Source organism: Lepisma saccharinum, chromosome 14, assembly GCF_977018435.1.
Source record: "Lepisma saccharinum chromosome 14, izLepSacc3.1, whole genome shotgun sequence".
NCBI classification, from domain to species: domain Eukaryota; kingdom Metazoa; phylum Arthropoda; class Insecta; order Zygentoma; family Lepismatidae; genus Lepisma; species Lepisma saccharinum.
This window is the reverse complement of record NC_139242.1, coordinates 71,704,427-71,725,858: the sequence shown is the minus strand read 5'-3', so window position 1 is coordinate 71,725,858 and position 21,432 is coordinate 71,704,427. Positions and strand designations below refer to the sequence as shown.

The 21,432-nt window shown below is 38.6% G+C and overlaps 1 protein-coding gene across 5 annotated transcripts in view; it reads right to left on the bottom strand.

Moving 5' to 3' along the window:
* Positions 1 to 21,432, bottom strand: part of Cen (cerebellar degeneration-related protein 2-like) — a 283,194-nt gene that overhangs the window by 18,121 nt on the left and 243,641 nt on the right. For 4 of the 5 annotated variants that reach the window (XM_083135893.1, XM_083135897.1, XM_083135898.1 and 1 more), the window contains exons 3-6: positions 12,780 to 12,928; positions 12,128 to 12,299; positions 11,011 to 11,097; positions 1,838 to 1,981 (exon numbers count right to left, since the gene is read on the bottom strand). In XM_083135893.1, coding sequence (XP_082992019.1) covers positions 1,838 to 1,981; positions 11,011 to 11,097; positions 12,128 to 12,299; positions 12,780 to 12,928 — 552 coding nt within the window. The remainder of the gene's footprint in view (positions 1 to 1,837; positions 1,982 to 11,010; positions 11,098 to 12,127; positions 12,300 to 12,779; positions 12,929 to 21,432) is intronic. The other variant, XM_083135896.1, reaches the window with a different exon arrangement.

Below are 21,432 nucleotides of genomic sequence, written 5' to 3'. Positions count from 1 at the left end.
GGGTATAAAACATGCTCCGTCTTGCCTCGATAATTTTTTCTCTCCTTACATTATTTTCACATTATTCAAGAAGCCAAAAACCTAATTTTATCTAACGGAAACTGAAAAATTTCCTGGGGAGATGTCGAGCCCCCTGTGCCCCATCTTGGATACGTGCTATTATCAATAACAGGGTTACAGAACATTCTCCGTCAAGCCTCGTTAATTATTTCTCTCCTTAAATATTGTCACATTATTTTATTTCACACCACAAGAAACAAAAAAACTCATTTTATCTAGTGTAAACCTAAAACTTTCGGGGGGGGGGGCCTCGAGCCCCCTAAGCCCCCCCTCTGGATACGTGCCTGATATCAGTGTAGCAGTAAAATTACTGATAAATTTATACAATATATATATATATACACACAAATAACCTGCAGTTTAGTGCAATATTCTACCATTATTTTTATGGATACAAACATAATTCACATAATTCATGTCTAAATATGCATGTTACTTTCAAAGGTGATAACATATTGCCCATACTTGGATGCATACATTAATTAAGGAAGCAAACAAATTATTTGTATGGTACCCCACTTGCAGGCCCAAAATTCCGTTCGAGGTGAGAGTGCAAAATTTTATGTTAATATGTACATTTCTACCGAAAGTGAATCAACATTTTTTAACTAACTTATTTCTTCTTCACTAAATATTGTTTTATGATGTCCTTATGGTAATTTAAAACAAAAAATCACATTAAAATTGTTGAAATTTTAGGAAAAATGTGTTCACCAGAAATCTGAACCGGGGGTCTGGCATACCGTACCATTGCTCTACCACCAACTGAGATAAAACCATCCCTGGTTTCAACGAATTTTTTCCTTCTGCTGTTTTACCACTAACAAGGGAGGTTATCTAAGTGTCCCCCTCAGATTTCCATGAAACTTGGCAGGTGTATAGACGGGGCCAAAGGAAGAAATAAGTATTTTTGTTTCAGATAAAAAACTGTTTGAGGGCAAAACCCCCTCAAATGTCAAGATGAGGAGAACACGCACATATAATTGGAACACACCACAGAACTGCAGGATTATCGGCACGAAATGCAAATTCTATCGTGAAGGACGATTGTGGTTGAAGTTCTCTGCTAATAGTACTGGCAGATACACAAGTGGAACACTTGAGATATGAAGTGCATATCACTGGCAAACACCGGTCTGTGCTGTGTGTGATACAATTATATGTGCGTGTTCTTCCTATGCCATATTTACGCGTTTTCGGGGTCAGATCCCCACTTCAATTTCTCCTCAACTTGACATTTGAGGGGGGTTTTGTCCCCTAAAACAGTTTTTTTAGCTGAAACACAAAAACACATTTTTCTTCCTTTGGGCACACCTGGCAAGTTTCGTGGAAATCTGAGGGGGACACAGGGGTCAGATCCCCACTTCAATTTTTCCTCATCTTTAAATTTGAGGGGGGTTTGCCCCCTAAAACAGTTTCTTTTAGATCAAACACAAAAACACGTATTTCTTCCTTTGGGCCCCTCTATACATCTGGCAAGTTTCATGGAAATCTGAGGGGGACAATAAGTGTTACTGCAACAGGATCTGTTGCCTCAAACAACTGTGTCCAGTTTCTCCAATGCCTTATGATTTGGCACACAAAGGAGATGTACTACAGAAAAATTTAAGCAAAAAAAATGCAGGCTTGACGAGGATTCGAACCTGTTTTACCTTGTGGGAATTGTCTCTGTGATACAACAATGGGATCTGCTGCCTCAAACACACAAGTTGCCAAGTGTCTCCCTTTTTCAATTTTGGATATGGATTATGAAGCTAAAATCTTGCTAACTGCTCACCTGGACAAGAGATACCATTTGTTCCTCCAATTCCTCCACTCTCTGATGCTCCCTTTCCTTCTGCCTTCTCAGGTCTTGGATCTGTGAAAGTAAGTTTGTGATCTCCTCCTCAGCCATGCTGTCCGCTGCATTCACGTCATCTTTCTGCAAGAATTGCAATCACTTAACTTCCTTTTCTTTATGAGTGCACAAAAATAAAATTCCAGGTTATGCACTTTTTAACAAACGTGATAAATCTGAACTGACTTTCGGAACAGGAAAGATAAAGTTGATTAACACATTTCCAGAAGGTGCTTCCTGTCATTACTTTTGCCCGACTAGAACTGTTTCTAGTTTTAAACTAATTGCAACATTTTTCTTTCCATTACACATTTCACTATTCCTGCCATTTTTGTTTATACTAGGCTACTAGGGTTTTGCAGTCCCAATGTTAATTCACAGGATAATTATACATTTTGAAATGTGGCAAGTATTACACTTCACCTATTTTAGTTAAATACTACTTTGTACTGTGCCATTGTATTCAAAACTATTAACAGGTGAAACTGACCACACCCTCCTCTTACATCCATTTTTTTTTTCTCTAAACCCTCACACATAGCCTAACCCCTTCCCTGCAGACAAACCCCAGGCTAAATAAGTGTAGAGATTGATGCACACATTACAGAGATAGTTTAGGAACAAAGTCATTTGAATTATCTACATCATCTAGACTAATTAGCAACAGAAATTAGCATCTATCTCAAGTTGATCTGGGAATATTTGAAAGTGGTATCCCCTCGAATTGGTTCCGATCTGGAGCAGTTGTGAATTAAATTCCAGAGTGAAGGATGTTATATTTTTTAACCACCCAAATGTTCAGGTTTAACATAGTCTATTTTATTTACTTATTCCTTTTCAAAAATATAAATAAATATTATCAGTATTTGGAAATTAAACACACAGTTAAGTTATCCAAATTTTTGTATGAAGAAATATCTTTGAAAATATGTTATCCAGAACAGTGTGGGATCTTTCCTGTTCGAAATCAAACATCTGTTCCTGAACTGGCACCGAAATGTTAATGGCCTAAAGCTTAGATAGCATCTACAGTCAGTCACAAAAAAATAGCACCACTCTTAAAAATTGCATGTTAGCATGATTTAATAACCCATGCTCGACATCCCTCAAAGAGCCTTGGCCTCCCGACTGCCAGTCTCCCTGTAAATGGAGATCTTCAACCATTAATGGGGTGCCTTGGTGTTAGCATGTAGATCCCTCAGCCGTTATAGATATATCCGAGACAAGGTTACGCTACTCTCTCTTAGTTTCCCAATTTCCTCACAATTGTGGTTTGCCACCGGTCCTATACACAGGACGAAAAACTAGACTTAACCCAGGTGGACTTGAACCCATGCCGTCCCACAGTCTAAGTCCAAAGCACAGTGCCTTAGACCGCATGGCCATGGAGGAGGAAGATTTAATAATATGAGGCGCATCCAAAGTAAGTTCCAAAAGTGCACCAAGATGGCATGAATGGTCAGAGTGGGACACGCTTGCGCAGGAGAGGAGAAACACGTAGCCATAAACTGGTGCGAGAACAGATGTGTGAAGTCAATGGTGATAGAACTGTGGTACGGGAAACATTGTTGCATGCATACAGTCTCCGCCGATTGCGAGGTACGTGCGGTAATCAGGTTTTTCCACGCTAAGAAGCTGTCTGAGGCAGAGATCCACAAGCAGTTGTGTGAAGTGTATAGACAGCATGTCATGAGTGTAAAAATGGTTCGAAGATAGTGCAGAAAATTCACAGCAGGCTGCACCAATGTGCACGACGAACACCATAGTGGCCGACCGTCCATGGTGATGCCTGAATTGGTGGAAAGTGTGCAGCTAGCAATGCTGCAGAACCGGCGGTTCACAATGTCTGAGCTATCATGTCAGTTTCCGCAGACCTTCAGTTCCCTGTTGTATGAGATCGTCACCCAGAGACTGCATTTTCGCAAGTTGTATGCACGATGGTTCCAGTCCTTGGTGGCAGAATTCTTTGACAGGGGCATACAAAAGCTGGTGCTGCGTTACGACAAATGTCTCAACAAGGATGATGCATATGTTGAAAAGTAGGTTATGTATTACTAAATCCACAGTATTAAAATCATTGTCTTCTGATGTTAGTCTTTCATTTTACAGTCCATCGGAACTTACTTTCTGCATGTGCCTCGTAATAATCATAATTTTTATCCACCCTGTATGCAACCATGGCTCCACCCTTGCTCTGGTCCGGTTCACAGGCTCAGAAGAAAATAAATTGTTTTCTATATCGTCCAGTTGGCAGAAGATCACAATTCATAGAGCAAAAATGCAGTGGTGCTATTTTTTTGTGACTTACTGTACATTTACATCATAAGGTCAAAACTTTCTGAAGACTCGTCATGAAGTTATTGTAATAATGAATTAGAGGAGTACAATGTTATGAAGTATCCACAGTGGTGGCATATTTCACTAGCTTTGGTCCCAATTTAAACTGTAGGTCTAGAACCATTTGCTTCTTAACTGCCAATGAAGTGTTATAGTTAAGGTCTAAATAATGCACAGTAAGACACACACTGAGAATGAGAACTTCCAAATTTCCAGGCTACAAACAATAATCTTCATTTTGGTGTGAATATTTTCTGTGGCACTACTTAAAAATAAGCTGCAAGAAGTTATACAAACTGAATTAATTTTTCTTATCCAGGCTTACTCGTTAAGTATTTGCTAATAAGCCATAGCAAAAAAACACATGTTGCACTACATAGCTACATTTAAATATTTCTTTACTAGATTTTGTATTAATGTTAACCTAAAAAGTTTACTTTAAAAAATCAGTATCCCTGTTCAGGTATCAAGATCTAGGTTTCAATTCTATAAACAAACCATTTCGTTTGATTCAAGGCTGCCATTAGGAGTGGATGTCACTTGCCACTGCAGAGGGCCTCTCGCTTCCAATAAGTCTAGGGAACAAATCTGAATCAGGATTCTGAGAGACTAAGGAAGGGAGGGGCAAAAAAGGATCCATTTTTAAAAAGTCAAACCTTCAAATACCATTCATTGAGTGAAAGGGTTGATAGAGGTTTGTTTCATTCTGTCAGTTTTTTCTGCTGGAAGGATCGCATTTCCTTTGAGTACCCATGTTATGTTATCTGACAGGAAAAAATAAATGCCATTAGAAACAATGAATATGTAGTGCATGGCTGTATACAAACAGGATTAAAACACATTTTTCAACGGCATATAGCATCGAAACAAGGCCTCAACTAGAAAAACTTACGAAGAAACATTGTTTGCTTTAATTTACTCAACACAAGTGGCAAATTTTGTTACTGGTGGACCAGTGACAGTCTGGGTTATATATAAACACTCACCTATATATATAAAACAATAGGCAATAAGTATAAATGGCCTTTCATTCCTTATGGCAGCCCTGCTTTGATTTTTGAACTGATCATGTCCGCAGCTGATGGCATCCTTTTAACTTATTTTAAACCTTAATTTTTGCTTAGCATTGAGGGTATATTCCTTTTTCAGATAACTGGCGCAACTTGTTAGGGTTATAGAGTTAAAAGCTGAGCCAGTGTCTGAACGAGAGTACATTCTAATTTCAAAATTTAATTTAAAGAGCAGTGGACAACAGAAATGGTTAGGTAGACAACACAAAAGAAACAATTACCACAAAATAGTTATAAATCCCATTAACTATTATCATGCTTGAATTTTTGTGTTAACTAGGCAAAGGTTATATTGATGATATAGATAGTTATAACTAGGGCTAGGATCTTGTTGACCTTAAAATTGAAAAAAATATGACCTTTAAAACATGCATTTATGACCTAATAAATTCAAGAAAATGCCCTATAAACTTAGAAAAATGACAAAAATTCTGGAAGATTTGTAGAAAAAAATTTATAAACTGCCAAAAGAAATTCAAATTACAAATTAACATTACAGTATCTATCACATGTTCATTGCATTGTACAAGTAAGAAAGTTCACTTTTTTGACATCTTTTACACTTTAAGTACTGAGTTGCAGTACACAATGAAAATCCAATGCAAATTTTCAAAAATGAATGATTGTTGGTTGTCGGACAAGAGAGCCTTGTACATGGGAAAACTTCTCTAGACTTCCAATGAACTTTACTTGAAATTTACAGTATCACTTGCTGTTAAGTCACTTTCAATTCAATGGAGTGCAAATTGTTTCCCTGACAAAATGTCCGATACAGAGCACAAAACTTGTTTTTTAACAATAATCCCTTCGGCGACAATGTATTTATTGATAGAGGGGGAAATCACATTATTTGAGCTGAATTGTTACACAACATCTTGTATTAACAATACTGCACAGAATTTTTGTTTCTTCAAACACAGGCGTTCCGAACTGCTCTGAAGGCAATGAGACAAGAGTCTGGAACCTCTCTCCTTCAAAGAGTTACATTTGCATGTAAAATGCCCCTTCTTTCACCAAAATGTAGAAAAATGCATAAGATTGCTTTTAAAAGGCCGAAAAATGACAAACTGTTTAAAAAGTTTAGAAAATGACCTTTACTCTTAAAAAGGGTCTACTTTTGCAATGTTTCTGCCTTACCAAAAAAAAAAAGATTCATTTGCATCAAAATCCTAGCTCTAGACTTATTATTCTCAAATGTATTGTTCTATGAGAATAGTCAATGCATTTAATGTATAGTTCCCAATTAGTTAAGCACAAGTTTATAAACTGCAAGAAAGATGGAACATACAAATTGTATTAAATAGCAAGTACCAAATGTAAAACTGCATAGACAAGTACTTCAATATACTTCACTGCTACTGAAAAAAACTACAGAGGCAAAATGAGAGCATGAATTTCTCTCCATGTTGGAAGTTGAAGTGCTTTTTAAGTTGATTATTAAGCCAGGTATGATCTGTGAAAAACATTATGAATGAGTATTACAGGATCCCACATATTCCTTATGGAGAGGCAGGCAACTTCAAATTTTTACAACCGGAAATTAAATCTTGAGCCTGTTCTCTTTCTGTTCATATGTTTTTCTACGCCATTGGAAATTTGATATTTCCAAGAGAACAAATAAAATAATATTCCCATAAGCGAAATGGTAAGTTTTCTCCCCATGCTCTCAAGTCTCGTCAGATGGATCATTTGAAATTAACTTCCCACACCACATCCACAGCTTAAGAAAGACTGGAAATTAGAATTGTAAATGGGGGATCTGCTAAAGAATCAGGGTATTTTATGTAATAAATAGTTGGACCATGAAGCGGCGAAACAATCTAAGGGAAATTTTGCATTTTCTATCCACTATATTTTAGGTTTCCACGTTTAGTAGTTTCTGATATATCGATAGGTATCAACTGGTTCAGAATCTTGACCAGAACTTGTAAATGGATGAGCTGATTGAGAAGAGGATACAGTGTCATGTAGAGAATTCACAGTTCTTTCAATCTGCCAAATTTCATATTTATAGTTTGTATGCATTGAGAGAAATGTAAGCATATGCTTATTGCTGCATTTACAATACCCTGTCTCAGTAACCTCTGGAGCATGCGAACAAAAACAAGTCCTTGTGCAAATAGTGACACGAGAAGGCTCCACCAACGAACACCTGAGAGGGAACGGGATTGCATGGAGGGGTAAGTGACCAACTACCAGCCTTCGCAGCAGCGTGCACTGCTTCACTCTGCGCACTCGATTTCCTCCCCTGCTCTGATTCTGTGCATGGCCTTGCTCCAGAGATAGTTGGGACAGGGTATAGGATTTAGTTTGAAAAATTAAACCCTTCCATTTGCTGGTTTCCGAGATATAAACAATCACGTTCAGGAGCGCCGACTCGTCAAAATTATTGGGGGGGCTCTGATCACTGAAATAAATGAATGAATGACTCCCTCCCTCCCTTTTTTAAGTTTTGGCCTCATTGTTTGGAATCTCATAAAAGCCCATCAATTCCTCAAACATATCAAAATTTTTATTCACAGTTCGAATGCAGGATATTAATTGCCCATGGATGGATATGTCACAAGTTTCGTTAACAAAATATTCCCGACTTTTAATATCTGCTACCACGGAGCGCAAAACAGATCTCCCTAATATATCAATGATCTCGTTCTGAATGTCATGTGAGAGCCATTTGTAGCCAGAACGTCTCGTCCACTACCCTAGTTCATGCACATAGTCTTTTGAAACTTTTTTTTAGTAAAAATTTTAACAATAGGGCCTACTCATAATTACATACTTAGTATATAGTAATAAGTCATGTGTTTTGCTGTCTCTGGTCATAGCCAGCCCCCCCCCCCCCAGGTTGATGGTTTACCAGTCTCAGCCCCCCAAAGTTGATGGTCTAGAACATTTCAAACGTGCATTTAAAGTTAAGTTCATGTGGCACAATTCAGAGTAAACTTTACAAGAGAAGCAAAAATAACACATTAGATCCTCTTAAGTAAAATTATTTGAGGGGCTCTGCCCCCACATCGTTAACATTGGGGGGGCTCGAGCCCCCGCAAGCCCCATGGAGTCTGCGCCTATGATCACATTTGATTGATAGTTGCCTCCCATGGACAGACAGAGCACCTACAGAGTTGGTTTTTGTTGTGATGAGCTATTATTTGGTAGGTCTATCAGTTCATCAAATGTTTTTACAGCTTTTTAGTTTCTGTGATCCAAACAGTTGACATGGGCATGCAGAAATGGCAGGACCATAATAATGTTTTTCAGCTTTTGCCTATTAGTATCCTAAAAACTGCAAATCACAAACACGGGTCAGGAAGCAGATAGAACAAGAACGTAAACAAATAATAATAATAATGTGAAGTAAGGGGACATACATGAAGAAAAGCAATATAAATATTAATCGAGGAACAGAACTTACATTCAAAAAATCCCCATCGTTTTCTTTGGAAAAGTCAAAGCAAAATTTTAACCTCAGACTTTCATCTATATATACTCAACTTCCATAAAGAAAATTACACTATTTTTAGAACTTGCTGCTAATGGTATGTTAGTATCTATGCGGGAAAGGCACTTAATAGAAAGCAATTAGAATGTTTATTTACTTATGAATTCAGAGAAGTGAAGAGTCCAATATTGGTTCTCAGAAGGAAGACTGGAATTAAGTAACATGTTACATTCAGAATAAAGTTTTTCTGCAGCATTGAAATCATGCAATATGTTCTGCCCACATGATACAGGGTATTCAGATGATAGGAATCCAAAAATAAAACTTTATACATAAAAACAGATTTTTGTGTTTAACATTTATGAACATATTTTAATATATAATTGTTGCAAGTTAAGGTTTTTCAGTCATTCCAATTGAGGAATCCCTGTCCATGCATTGTGGCATATTAGATGTAACTGCAGAAATGATGTACATACTGTTTACACTCATGAATGGGCGTCCGGAAGGGGGGGCAAGGGGGGGCCGTGCCCCCCCCCTGGAAAACGAAAGTGAACCAAAAATTACATATTTCACACATATAATTTAATTTCAGCCACAATAATGTGTGTTAATTATTGTAGGAACATGATAAATTCAAATTTAAGCAATGTTTTTTGAGGGATGAACACTATTATTGGGGAAAATATGCCATGTTGGCCCCCCCTGGAAAAAATACCTTCCTTGCCCCTCCCTGGAAAAAATCCTGCGGACGTCCATGCACTCATGGTGTATATTTTACATGGTGGTAACTAGTAGTTTAAGATATCCTACAAGCAATGCTTGTATTGAACAAATGGCATAATAGCAACAAAGTTTACTATTTTTACATAAAAGAAAGAACTGTGTACAACAAAAAAGATAGTATTTTGTTTGTCCTCCAAATTTTTGGATCAACCTTTATTCTTCTTCAGGGATGGGAGAAAATAATGAGACGTGAAAAGTAAAAACATGATTAAAATAGTTTAAAAGTGGCTTAAAAGCACAAAACCTTGCATGTCTGATCAAGTCTCTGAAGCAGCAAGTCGTTTCGGAAGGAGCTATAAGAAACAGCTGATCCCTGTAATGCTTTTTAACCCCTTCAGAGGACATAGCAAAGTACTTTCTGGAATTAATTTTTAATTTTGTGACAATTAATAGTTCCACGATTTTTTAATCCTTTCCAGAAAGTCTTAATAGGTTAGCAGTACAACTATCACTTTCTCAGCTTATAATTAAGTTCTACTATTGAAAATTATTGGTGAATGATAAAAAAAAATACCACAATGCATGTACGAGGGGGTACCCAAAAAAACAACTGAATAGCGCTGTGCTGGGCGGAGCATCCATAGTTCTAATTTTTCCCGCTAGGCAAGCGTCGAGCAACTCATTGCGAGTTCAGTACACTCAGTGGCTTCGCTGGGGAAGGTTGTCTCTGGTCACTGATTTTTCTTCGTAAAAGCAGTTTCGCTCGCACCTCGTTTTTTGTGATGGCCGATGTAAGAAAACAGCATGAGTCTTGCCCCACGCCCCTTACTCACCTGACCTCGCTCCGTGAGACTTTTTTTTGTGTTCCCGAATGAAGAGGGACATGAAGGGACAGCAATTTGACAACATAGAAGAGGTGAAGAAAAAACGAGGAAGGAGCTGTCAGCCATCACAACAGATGAGTTTCCAAGAATGGAATCACAGATTGGACAAATGTATTGTGTCATGTAGATTACTTTGAAGGTGATAAGGTTGTTTTGTAAAAAAAACCTGGCTTTTTTTTTAAAAAAAAAAAGCTGGTTTCTTTTGGAGACACCCTCGTATTTTCAGAAGGTGAAATGCTGCTCAAGGAAATAAATGCAGCAAGATTGAATCTGGAGACAATCTTTACATAAGTAGCTTCCACACTGAAATTGAAGACTGTTCTACTGGTTTCCCCGCATGCCACACATTTCAAAACTTTAACAAATCTGCATATGCAACATGAGAAGCATGTAGCCAGCACAGGACTTCAGATAGAAGCTACCTTTGAGAGTAAACTGACAATGAGTATTCTATAACTGTTAGGATCAATGTGCTTTGTATAATTGTATAACATTGAACATCTGTGGAGAATGCCTTGATAAATTGGCCAAACAGATCAATTTATGATTAATATATATTTAGATTTTATTTTCGGATACCTATTATTCGAACATCCAGTATATCTTGCATGAAACTCTTGCATGCAGGCATGCTGAAAACCTGAACTGTGTGCCTACCCATTTCTTGGACAGTTTAGAAAATGAACAGCTTCGCTGAGTGTCATCAGAAAACCTGTCTTTCCTCAAGTCATCTTCGGTATACCACTGAAATGTTATCATATTCATTTAACATATAAATTGAAAAATATATATAATAAACAAAATAAAACCAATATAAAAAATATAGTTGTGTGTGTTTCTGCAGTCTTGATTTCATTCAAATGAATTTTCTGCAATAAACCAAACCCACACCTTTCATGTAATTAGGCACTGTGCCTTTGATACATAAACAATATTAACATGTAATATTTTGCATCTGTAAAAATATTATTGCCCCCATCCCCCCCCCCCTTTTATATATGAATGTTGGTCTTACTTCTTACGGTTTCAACAAATATGAATTGTTAACGTTGCTTTTATCTTCACGATATGAGTCCGTCACAGAGTTCCTGCTGAATCGCAGACAAATAGTAATTTAAATTGTGATGCCAGTTGCGTAAGGTTTGCTTCTTGGATAAATGAAGGGATGGTGGTGCTGTTGAAAAGTTCTTTTAGCAGCAAAGATGGACTCCAATGTTAAGTAAGTTGTCTTCAAGTGCTACAATATATGCACCACATCAGTTTTCTAGATTACCATCAAAGTCCAGATAACTTGCTATTAAAGAGGTCTAGCTTCACTGAAAGTTCTTCTGCTTCTAGATGTCTCCGAGGTAGATCCCTTAACTTTAGGCATCAAAGGGAGGATCACTATTTTCCTCATACTAAATGATGATTTGTTGTTAATTTTGATTACCTTGGTAGGGGGAAAATTGCTTTTAGAAGTCAGTGGAAGGTGATCATTGCTCTTAGACATCAAAGGTGACAAGGGTGCCAAATTTTAATTGACAACTTATTTTTGGGGAGGGGTGATTGCTAAATATTACATGTCAAGGGGGAGGGGATCTCCCCTTTTTTAAAGATCTCTTGGGTAGATTACCCCATTTTCTCATGATTAGTAAATAGTCTGTCTTGCCAACCAAACAGTACCTTATTTGGTTAGTTTCCTATCTAACAGAACGAAAGTTCATTTATTTTTCTAAGAGAAACAATGTCATGTAATACTTAATGTAATTCTTAGCGAATCTGAACTCCTCACCTGATACAGGCCATTCTCCATGCTGATGACCCTTCGGAGTGTGGATTCTTCCTTGACAGCAAGACGCCGCCTCTCGCGTCGCCTTCTCTGCCTCTCCGCCACCTGCATCTCGTCCAATGTCCTCTGCAGTTCTTCGCATTTTGACTCCAGACCATCGATGCTGACACAGAGACTGGAAGAAACAGACCAACATTTATACCAACAGACAAATGAGAAACAAAATAAAGGCTGAAACACCTATAAGAATAGGTCTGTAACACATGAGCAGGCACATACCAAAGTCATGACAAATTGTACCAAGCCTAACTCCTTTACATAGCCGAAAGGAAGAGCGTAAATGGCAATAATGTGGCAGGGCATTATCATGATGCTACATTGCTACTCACTTACGGCCCCACATTGTTACTCACTCTCAGCAGACTTTCCCTTCCTATCTCAAAGTGTAAGGTTCTTCTAACAGCATGTATCATATTTGTAAGTTTTCAACGAACTGAGATATTCAAGATTCCATGGTCTTGCAATGAAGATATATTTTTAGTTAATACATACTTAGCCATTGTTTATTTCAAAGTAAAGCGACCATCAAAAGTTTGAAACAAAATGCTATTTTCATCAATATCGAAACAAACTGCCTACGATTCTAAATATTTACCTCTTGATTTTCTTCTTGTCGCTGTTGTTTTCGCCTGCTAATCGTTGATTGGTTCGTTCCAAATCTTGAATGCTAACTTCCAGTTGTTCGTATATCCGAAGGCGGGAATCGTTCACTTCTCGTAGGGCAGCAGTCTGCTTAGTCAGGTACTGCAGAAAGAAAAAAAACATGCGCTCTGTTACTTTGCCGCCAAGTTGCATAGATTTTATCAAAATTGCTTTTTTATTTTTATACCAAAACAGAAGTGTTTTATGTCAAACTACAGATATCTAGGCATTCATGGTCTCGCATATTTGAAAAATCAATTGTATGTTAGAATGTAATACAAGTGTAGTGTATGAGTGCTACGCACCAGGCCAAAACAAATCTGTCGGAATACAGGAGCTTCCCAGAAGATGGTGCACACATATATTGAGAAATGTATAGAATAATGATCAGTGGCGTGCCCAAGGGGGGTTGGTGGGGGTTATAACCCCCCTTTTGACCCAGTATTCTTAAAAAAAAAAAAGAACGTCAAAGGTAGGAAAAGATGGCAAAATGAGAGCTGACTACCAGAAAAAGTGTACGTAACCCCTCCCTTTCCAAAATCCTGCGCACGCCACAGATAATGATACCCTATTTTCTAGAATATCATGCATTGGCAAGATAAAATTATGAAGGCACATAAGCAGACGTGAAGGTAGGGCTCCACAGCCCACACACTCTCGATCTCTGCCATTTGTGGAGGTTGTGTGAACAGTGCTATGCTCTGGTCGGCTTCAACTCCAAAGCACCCATTTATATGAGTCTGGGTGAATCTCAGAGCCACTTTATGCACGGACAAGGCTGGAAAAATTCCGACAGATCACCCAATCTGCGAACCGAAACCTGATCTCCCACGTGGCAGTCAAAGACTGCCCTACTGACTAGAGCACCGCGGCTCCTGATGAATAGTTAAATACAGGGAGGTTATTGCAGCATGCCACCGCTTCAGCATCGGCCGCTTGCCGGACCAGTCATGCAACAGGTGCCGGCAAATTGCGTAACAGATAGCCCGTAACAGAAACCGCTTGTTTTGTAATGTTTCCACTTTTCACAATTACAGTTACAATTACAATTGAAATAAGCACGTACCTTGTCGCACGGATGCAGGAAAAGGTGTCCTCCCAAATACAAATATTTCTGGCACCTTATTTCTGACGTCTAATCTTAGATTAGTCATCGCTACTTTATTCTCAGTTGTCGCGACAGCGCCTGCAGCTTATCGGGGGTTGGGTGAGTTGTCAGCCGCGAGATGGCGCTTCATACTGCACGTGTCGGCAGTGATGCCAACCGTAGGGACATGTCCCTACGCATAGGGACTTTTCACTAAATTTCGCCCGCGTAGGAACGTAGGGACAGATTTTGCCAAATGAGGGAAAACGTAGGTACTTTTTTCAATCTTGGTAAATTACATTTTATGAATTAGTTTATCTGGATACTTTAGCGAGGAGGAGAAAAAAGAACTAACTAACAGATCTCCATCAGAATTTTGGAACATGTTATCGGTTACCAAAAACTTTCAAGGCAAGTTCCTTTTTGAAAACATTTCCACTCTCGCGAAAATAGTGCTAACATTGCCGCATTCTAACGCGGAAACGGAAAGAATATTTTCAATGTTAAGTGATACAAAAACAAAAAAGGGAAATAAAATGGGACCAAAATTGTTAAAGAATGCAGGAAATACAGCATCACCAACCAACATCTATCTCTTCACAGCAGCAGCATGTATGACTTCAAATAACATAATCAACAGTAAACGACTCAACGTTATTCATTAGGGGTGTGCTGGATTCTTTACTTTAAAAAGTCGTTAATTCTCGACGTTTTCTGCCTTGTAAGTTTCTGGAACTTATCGAAAGTTGTAAGTTTTTATTCTAGAAATGCAAAAACAATCACTTAAAGTGAAAATGACTTGTAAAATTCGAGATTTCCAGTGCTTCGGGAAATTTCGAACATTTCCCGTCCAGAAAATTTTCCGACTTGGTCGGGAAATTGCAAATTTTTCAGTCCCGAATGTCGGGATTTAAAAAAATTACCGTCCCGATCCCGTCCCGACCCAAAAAATTCTGTCCAGCACACCCCTATTATTCATTAAGGCAAGAATTTACAATACCGGACCCTTCTGTAATTTCTATGCTACGTCTTATACTCACGAAATAATTATTCGTGATTATTTATCTCAAGTTAACATGTTGGGGTGAGGGGGAAAAAATGTTCATTAACGTGTAGAAGTTGTAAAATAAGCTTTTCAATTCTCGCAATGATTCTCCGTATACAAGTATGGTAGCCATATTTGTTGATATGAACAAATTAAAATTAGTTACGCTGTCTACAGCGTTGCCACACTGTTGATTTCATACTTGGAGAGCATGGATCGTGTAAGAATGGCGGAAGAGAACAGTAAAAAAGTTGTTAATGTTGTACAGATTGTTAGGTGGAGTGTGCAGGAGGATGGCTGTGGGCTAATTAATAAACTTATGGATTTCAGTATATTGCCCAAAGAACGTGCTTACATGTGACAGCGACAATCACGATGTAGAAGAACTGATTTGATTACAGGTAAATTTGGCAACAGTACATCAATCATAAAATTGCAGGATACGAAAATGGCGTCTTCGATGATGAACGTTTGCCGTTAAAGTGCTACGAAAATAATATTTTTTATCGGTTCGTAATCACAATTACCGCAAAACCATTCAGGAATAGCCCCACTGACCATTCTCGGTAAGTTTAGGTTAAGTTAGGTTAGGCAAACATAGTTAAAATTTGGGCTCGAAAAAAACATGCACGGGTAGCCCAACAAACCATTGACGGATAGCCCCACGAACCATTCAGGTACGGTTAGGTTAGGTTAGGATAGGCAAACATAGTTAAAATTTGGGGTCGTAGTAATATCAGGAATGTATATTTCGTTTTTTAAGTATTGGAAACACAAAATCTTCCGGTAAATAATAAGCAATCGTGCCGATCGCGGACCACTCAATGTCACTTATTTTGCAATTTCTACACGTGACCCCCCAAATTTTAACTTCAAATTCGTGATTAGGAGGCCTCAATTAGTGAGTATGCGAAATATTACAAAAAATCGGGGAGAGGTCCTGTATTGTAAATTCGCTCCTTCATTAATTGTGGAAGCACCGAGCAGAAAGATTTGGTAAGTAAATGTGTATATTTTATCTTCTGTTTGCATGCTCATGAGGTGTTTTTTTTTTAGTCACTTTACTTGGCGTAGGGACATTTGGTCAGTTGTAGGGACATTTTGACTACGTCTGTAGGGACATTGCCGAAAAATGGTTAGCAACACTGTCGGCTACCAGACGTCAGTGTACGTTCATGTTCACTTCTGTTCATTTATCAGTACGCGTGTTGCTTATACTGTGTTATTGTAATGTGCTTACTCGTGGCCAGTGCTTTATTGTGTGTTAATTGTTATTCATTCATTACTTATGTCGTTAAACAAATATAGTCTTGAACATAGAGTTTTTATGTACGATAATTACGTGAAAACGAATTCTTGCAGAAAAGTGGTCAGGGATTACGATAGACAGGATCTCTTGAACCTAAGAAACGTGTTGTATTGCTGTTGAAGGAAGTCATTTTCAACATCTCTTATAACACAGGAGGTTAGTGATCATCATTATTATTACTTTTAAATATCATTTTACGCTTTCGGTTTGCTTTATGCGCCGGGATGCTGTCTTCCCTTTCTGTCAACTGAGGATAAAGTAGCGATGTCTAATCTAAGATTAGATGTCAGAAATAAGGTGCCGGAAATATTTGTATTTGGGAGGACACCTTTTCCTGCATCCGTACGACAAGGTACGTGCTTATTTCAATTGTAATTGTAACTGTAATTGTGAAAAGTGGAAACATTACAAAACAAGCGGTTTCTGTTACGGGCTATCTGTTACGCAATTTGCCGGCACCTGTTGCATGACTAGTCCGGCAAGCGGCCGATGCTGAAGCGGTGGCATGCTGCAATAACCTCCCTGTAGTAAATAGGTGGAAAGCATTATGATGTTCTGTTGAGTCTGCCTTCTGCTTCCGCAATGTGTACCTGCGCCCCAGACTGCGGTGGGTGACGTTCGAACTGACACCTGGCGGGAGAAGGGGGAACTGTGCTACTCGGGAGCCTTTCGATTCAGACGACTTTGATGTCACAAGGAAGCGAGGTGTGAGCTTCCTTTCCCCGGGGTTCAGGAAGCAACCATTCGGAGATAAGTAGCCCGATTAACTGGGTCTTTGTTGAGAAAAAAAATACGGTCCAAACAAATGATTTGCCATTCTCGCCCAAACCATCACAGGATGTGGGTTATGTTCGATTGCGTGGTCAAAATTTGCCTTTCGTTGAACCAAGACGAAACATTCGGTGCTCGGATAAATAATGTAAATTCAATATTGGATCGTATAATCAATGCTATTTAGTCTTACAAGAGAGACAAATCCATGTTGATGGTATGAGTATATGGACCCCCCGTCCTGTATCTTATATACGCATTCTCATTTGCTGTTCTAAAGCAATTTCCAATTATTAAACAAAAAACGTCAAAGTAAATTGTTCAGCTCTGATTCAGAGTTTCTCCAGTTGTTACCATAAAAAAAATTGCAATCTGATGAGCACTTCAGCCTGTGTACTTCCGTGTTGATAGAACCAACAATATTCTTAAATTTAACTTGCAAATTTATAAGAATTTACTTGCGTTCTCTAACTGGCTACATCTATTAAAAACAACGTTGACTTAAGGGATATTGAAGAGTAAAGCCCCGGCTTTGGAATAAGCATCTTCGCCTTCACTGCAGTAGCTTGGATGGAGAGCATAATATAAGCAAGAAAACGAACTAAATCAATCGTCATCCTGTTAGATGAAGACTTAGGTGTTTGAATTAGAAAAAATGAGCAGTTAAATTTCTTAGGTTTAATGGAATCTTCATTTTGTCACTCCAGAAGAAATTTTTGGGTGTACAAAATTACATTCACACACATGAGTGTATGTGTTGAGGAAGCTACCGTTTAAAAGTAATTCAGATACAGTAACTTCGTTTAAAAGAGTAACTCAGTTTTAGTATTATTTAGTTTGAGAATTAACATATTTCGGTCGAAGTAACCAAGCTAATTTTAGTCTAGGTTCTAAAAGATATAACTCGAACATGAATTGCAATAAAGTCTAATTCTTGTACTCCTTACCACCTAAAAAATCATTAAATTATAATTACAACCACGTTTAAATATGAAAATATAGAGGTAACGATATTAAGAATACAAAATTTCAAGTAAAGTAACCTAATTTTGTTACTTGACAAAGTAATCGAGTTACAGTTACTTGTAAGAAGTAACTGCGTTACAAATAAATCGTTACCAAACACTGGATAGGTTTGGGTTCAAGCCACGACCTGGTCATGGATGTAAATAATGTTTCAATACAACTGGCGCTTTTCCTTGCTGTGGGGAAAAAATTCTCATGGTGTTGGTAACACTTGTAGACTCTTCTTTAACAAAACTACGCCATTTTCGAAACGGTTTGGTGGAATAGATTGCAAATTGGAGTTGGGCTTGCGGCATTTTATAGAAATACTGATTGTGCGGCCGCTGATAAGTTACCCGATTTACTTTACAAGTTTCCGATGTTTCCTAGTCGGGTATAGACCATTGATGAGCTCAAAAATAACATCCACATGGAAATAAAAGTCATTCCTAATGGATTGTTGAAAGGTGTTATGGCTTATCTCAGTCTGCGATTAAGAACGTCGTCAAGATGTTCTGTTTATTGTGGTGGTTTCACAAACTTAAATAAGGTTGCAATTTGTGTGTTTGTAATGTGTTTTGTTGCATTAAAAAAAGTCCATTTTATTAATTTTTTTTATTGATTGAGTTGATGTTTTAAGCCCACTTTATGCACAGTAAGGCTAATTGGGACTGAACCTACAGTTTAAAGTGAGATCCGAACCACTTGTGCCTCCACCGGGTATCGAACCCGGGACCCCTTTATTACAAGGCGACGACACTACCACTATGCCATCGGGGAGGCCTCCAGTTTATTAAAGCATCCATTAATGTTCTATAATCCATTTCATCCAATCATCGTTAATTTCCCGGGTTCTTTGACAGTGTACCTTCATCAATTGCATCATATCAATCATCTTCGCGGTTATGCAAAAGTAGCAGAAACTAAGTAAAATAAACAAATCAATCAAAAATAACCATCTTGAGCGTATTCACCGGGGGCAAGAGCTCCCCTTGGAAAACTGGTGCTTAATTTTTTCATCTTGTTTCATTGTGCTTGCATTTTGGCGTTGGGAAGTAATATAAATTTTATATTTTCAAATAATTTAAAATAAAGTATTGCCACAATTTATAAGTTGCTTGCGTCCATGCAAAAGTGTACTCATCTCCCTGGAAAAAAAAATAGTCTGTCCTACATGAAAAAATTCACCATGCTATTGTTGAGAATCGACTGCAGACACTACTGCATCCTGACCAGCGCAACGTCGCGTTGCGCTTTTACCCCTTTCTCTTCTCCCCCCGAGAGTGCAACCAGTCCCTCCCTCTCTGCAGAGCTACGGCACGCTGGTTGGAACCTCGGTTTTGCATTTCCAGCCGACACACGGCAGACGGGATCGATAGACTGAACGTCTTGAGAACAGAGAACAGGCTCTCACAGGAACAGTGTTTACACACAAGTGTAGTTCAGTTGGTAGGACGTCTAACTACATTCCGGAGACCCTGGTTCGGTTCTACGCATGGTTATCACTGCCGTGCAAAAATCTCACGAACTCGTCCATCTCCTTATGATGTGTCTATGTCCTTACTTGTTGGGAGCAATACGGAGGTCGACTCACTCCCACACACACACAGACAGACAGACAGACAGACAGACAGAGAGACAGAGACTGACTGACTGAACGAGAGAGCATGACGGGAGAGAAGAGAGAGAGATGAGATTAAGGGCTAGGACGGGACAGAGCGAGAGATTAAGGGCTAGGACGGGACAGAGCGAGAGATTAAGGGCTAGGACGGGACAGAGAGAGAGGGAGAGAGATTCAAGAGACGAACAAAATGAGGATAGAAAATATTGTGCCAAGATATGCTTGTCATTGAGACTGCGAGCGAGAGACAGGAATACACACACAGCGAGAGAGAGAGAGAGAGAGAGAGAGAGAGAGAAGGAGAGAGAGAGAGAGAGAGAGAGAGAGAGAGAGAGAGAGAGAGAGAATGAATAAATCATCAGTCTTAATGACAAACAACGTTGAACAACAATGACAAGAATTTTAAAACAAATACGAGTTTGGGTAGAAATAGCTACTAATGTTTAGGAGTGTTTTAGTTAAGACTGTTGCGGTTTACTTCTCGCAGTTCTGATTTTTTTGCGAGGAAAATTAAAAAAACTTCTAGGAGAATAATATACTCATGAACGAAGGCCCGCCCTCTCCTTGTCGACCAATCTTCCCTTTCCCGATGAAAAAGTAGATAAATGCCCTTTTAACCTAAATATGAATTTTTGAATGATTGTACGTTGACTCAGTATTGCCACTTATGGATATCGTCAAGCAAGTGTAATTGTCAATCCACACCAACGTTTACATACAGTTCCCAAGTGCTTTATCAATAGGAACTACTTATTGAAATAGTTACTATGCTACAAACAGTACTCCGCATACATAAATAGTTACATTTTAACCAAATAAATAGTATATACATCTTTATGTTCTTTCTTGGTAGAAAAACTCAATATGCTGACCAAGGCAGAAATTTATTTTATTTTAAAACAAATTTCTGCCTTTGTCAGCATATTGAGATTTTCAAATCATGGAAACAAGGCTTAATGGTGTTGTTTCTTGGTAGGTGTGGCTCCCGTGGCCAAGCGCGTTAGGTGAACTTCCCCTCTCCTTACCGAAGTTCCTGGGTTCGACTCCCGACCATCTATCACTATATCCTCTGCATCGTGATTAGTCAAAAGTGGCAGAAGAGAGATTTTAAATAACAAATGTACATAAAATACCTTTATGTTACCTTCACCTTGTATGTCAATCGACCAAATCTAAGGAATCTTCCAGTACGAAGCGACAGGGAGGATTCAGACCAAATCCACATGGGCCCCTGTAAGGAATATTCACAGCGTATGCACGAACAGCATCGAGGCAACACTATGATCGCCACTGAGAAATCGGCCCAGTCCGAGCGACACGCGAGCTTGTGTCGCTTCGGTCTGAAAGACCCCTTAAGTATATAATCCCCACAAAATATTCCTGCCCCTCCCCTCTGTCCCCCTCATTTTTTTCTGGTGCCACCAAAGTGGGTTTTATATTAACATTCTCGCAGTTCAACTATTCTCAGGTTAATTTTTGTACGGTCTATTAAGTTCTTACAAAAAAAAAAAAATCACTATTCGTAGTGACATGTTCTAACAGTTGGCAACACTATACTGAAGTGGCTAAAAAAACAAAAACAATGGCGGCAAACTCGTACGAGCACACCATTTATAAAAACTAGATTGTACTTGTAGCAATTCCTCGAAGCACGCTCTACATACATTTGGGCTGAGTAATACAAAACGCGGACAATAAAAACATTCTACCCAAGGACGGGCTTTCATTGTCATTATTACTTGACAAACAATTCGAGCGTGTTGTGAAA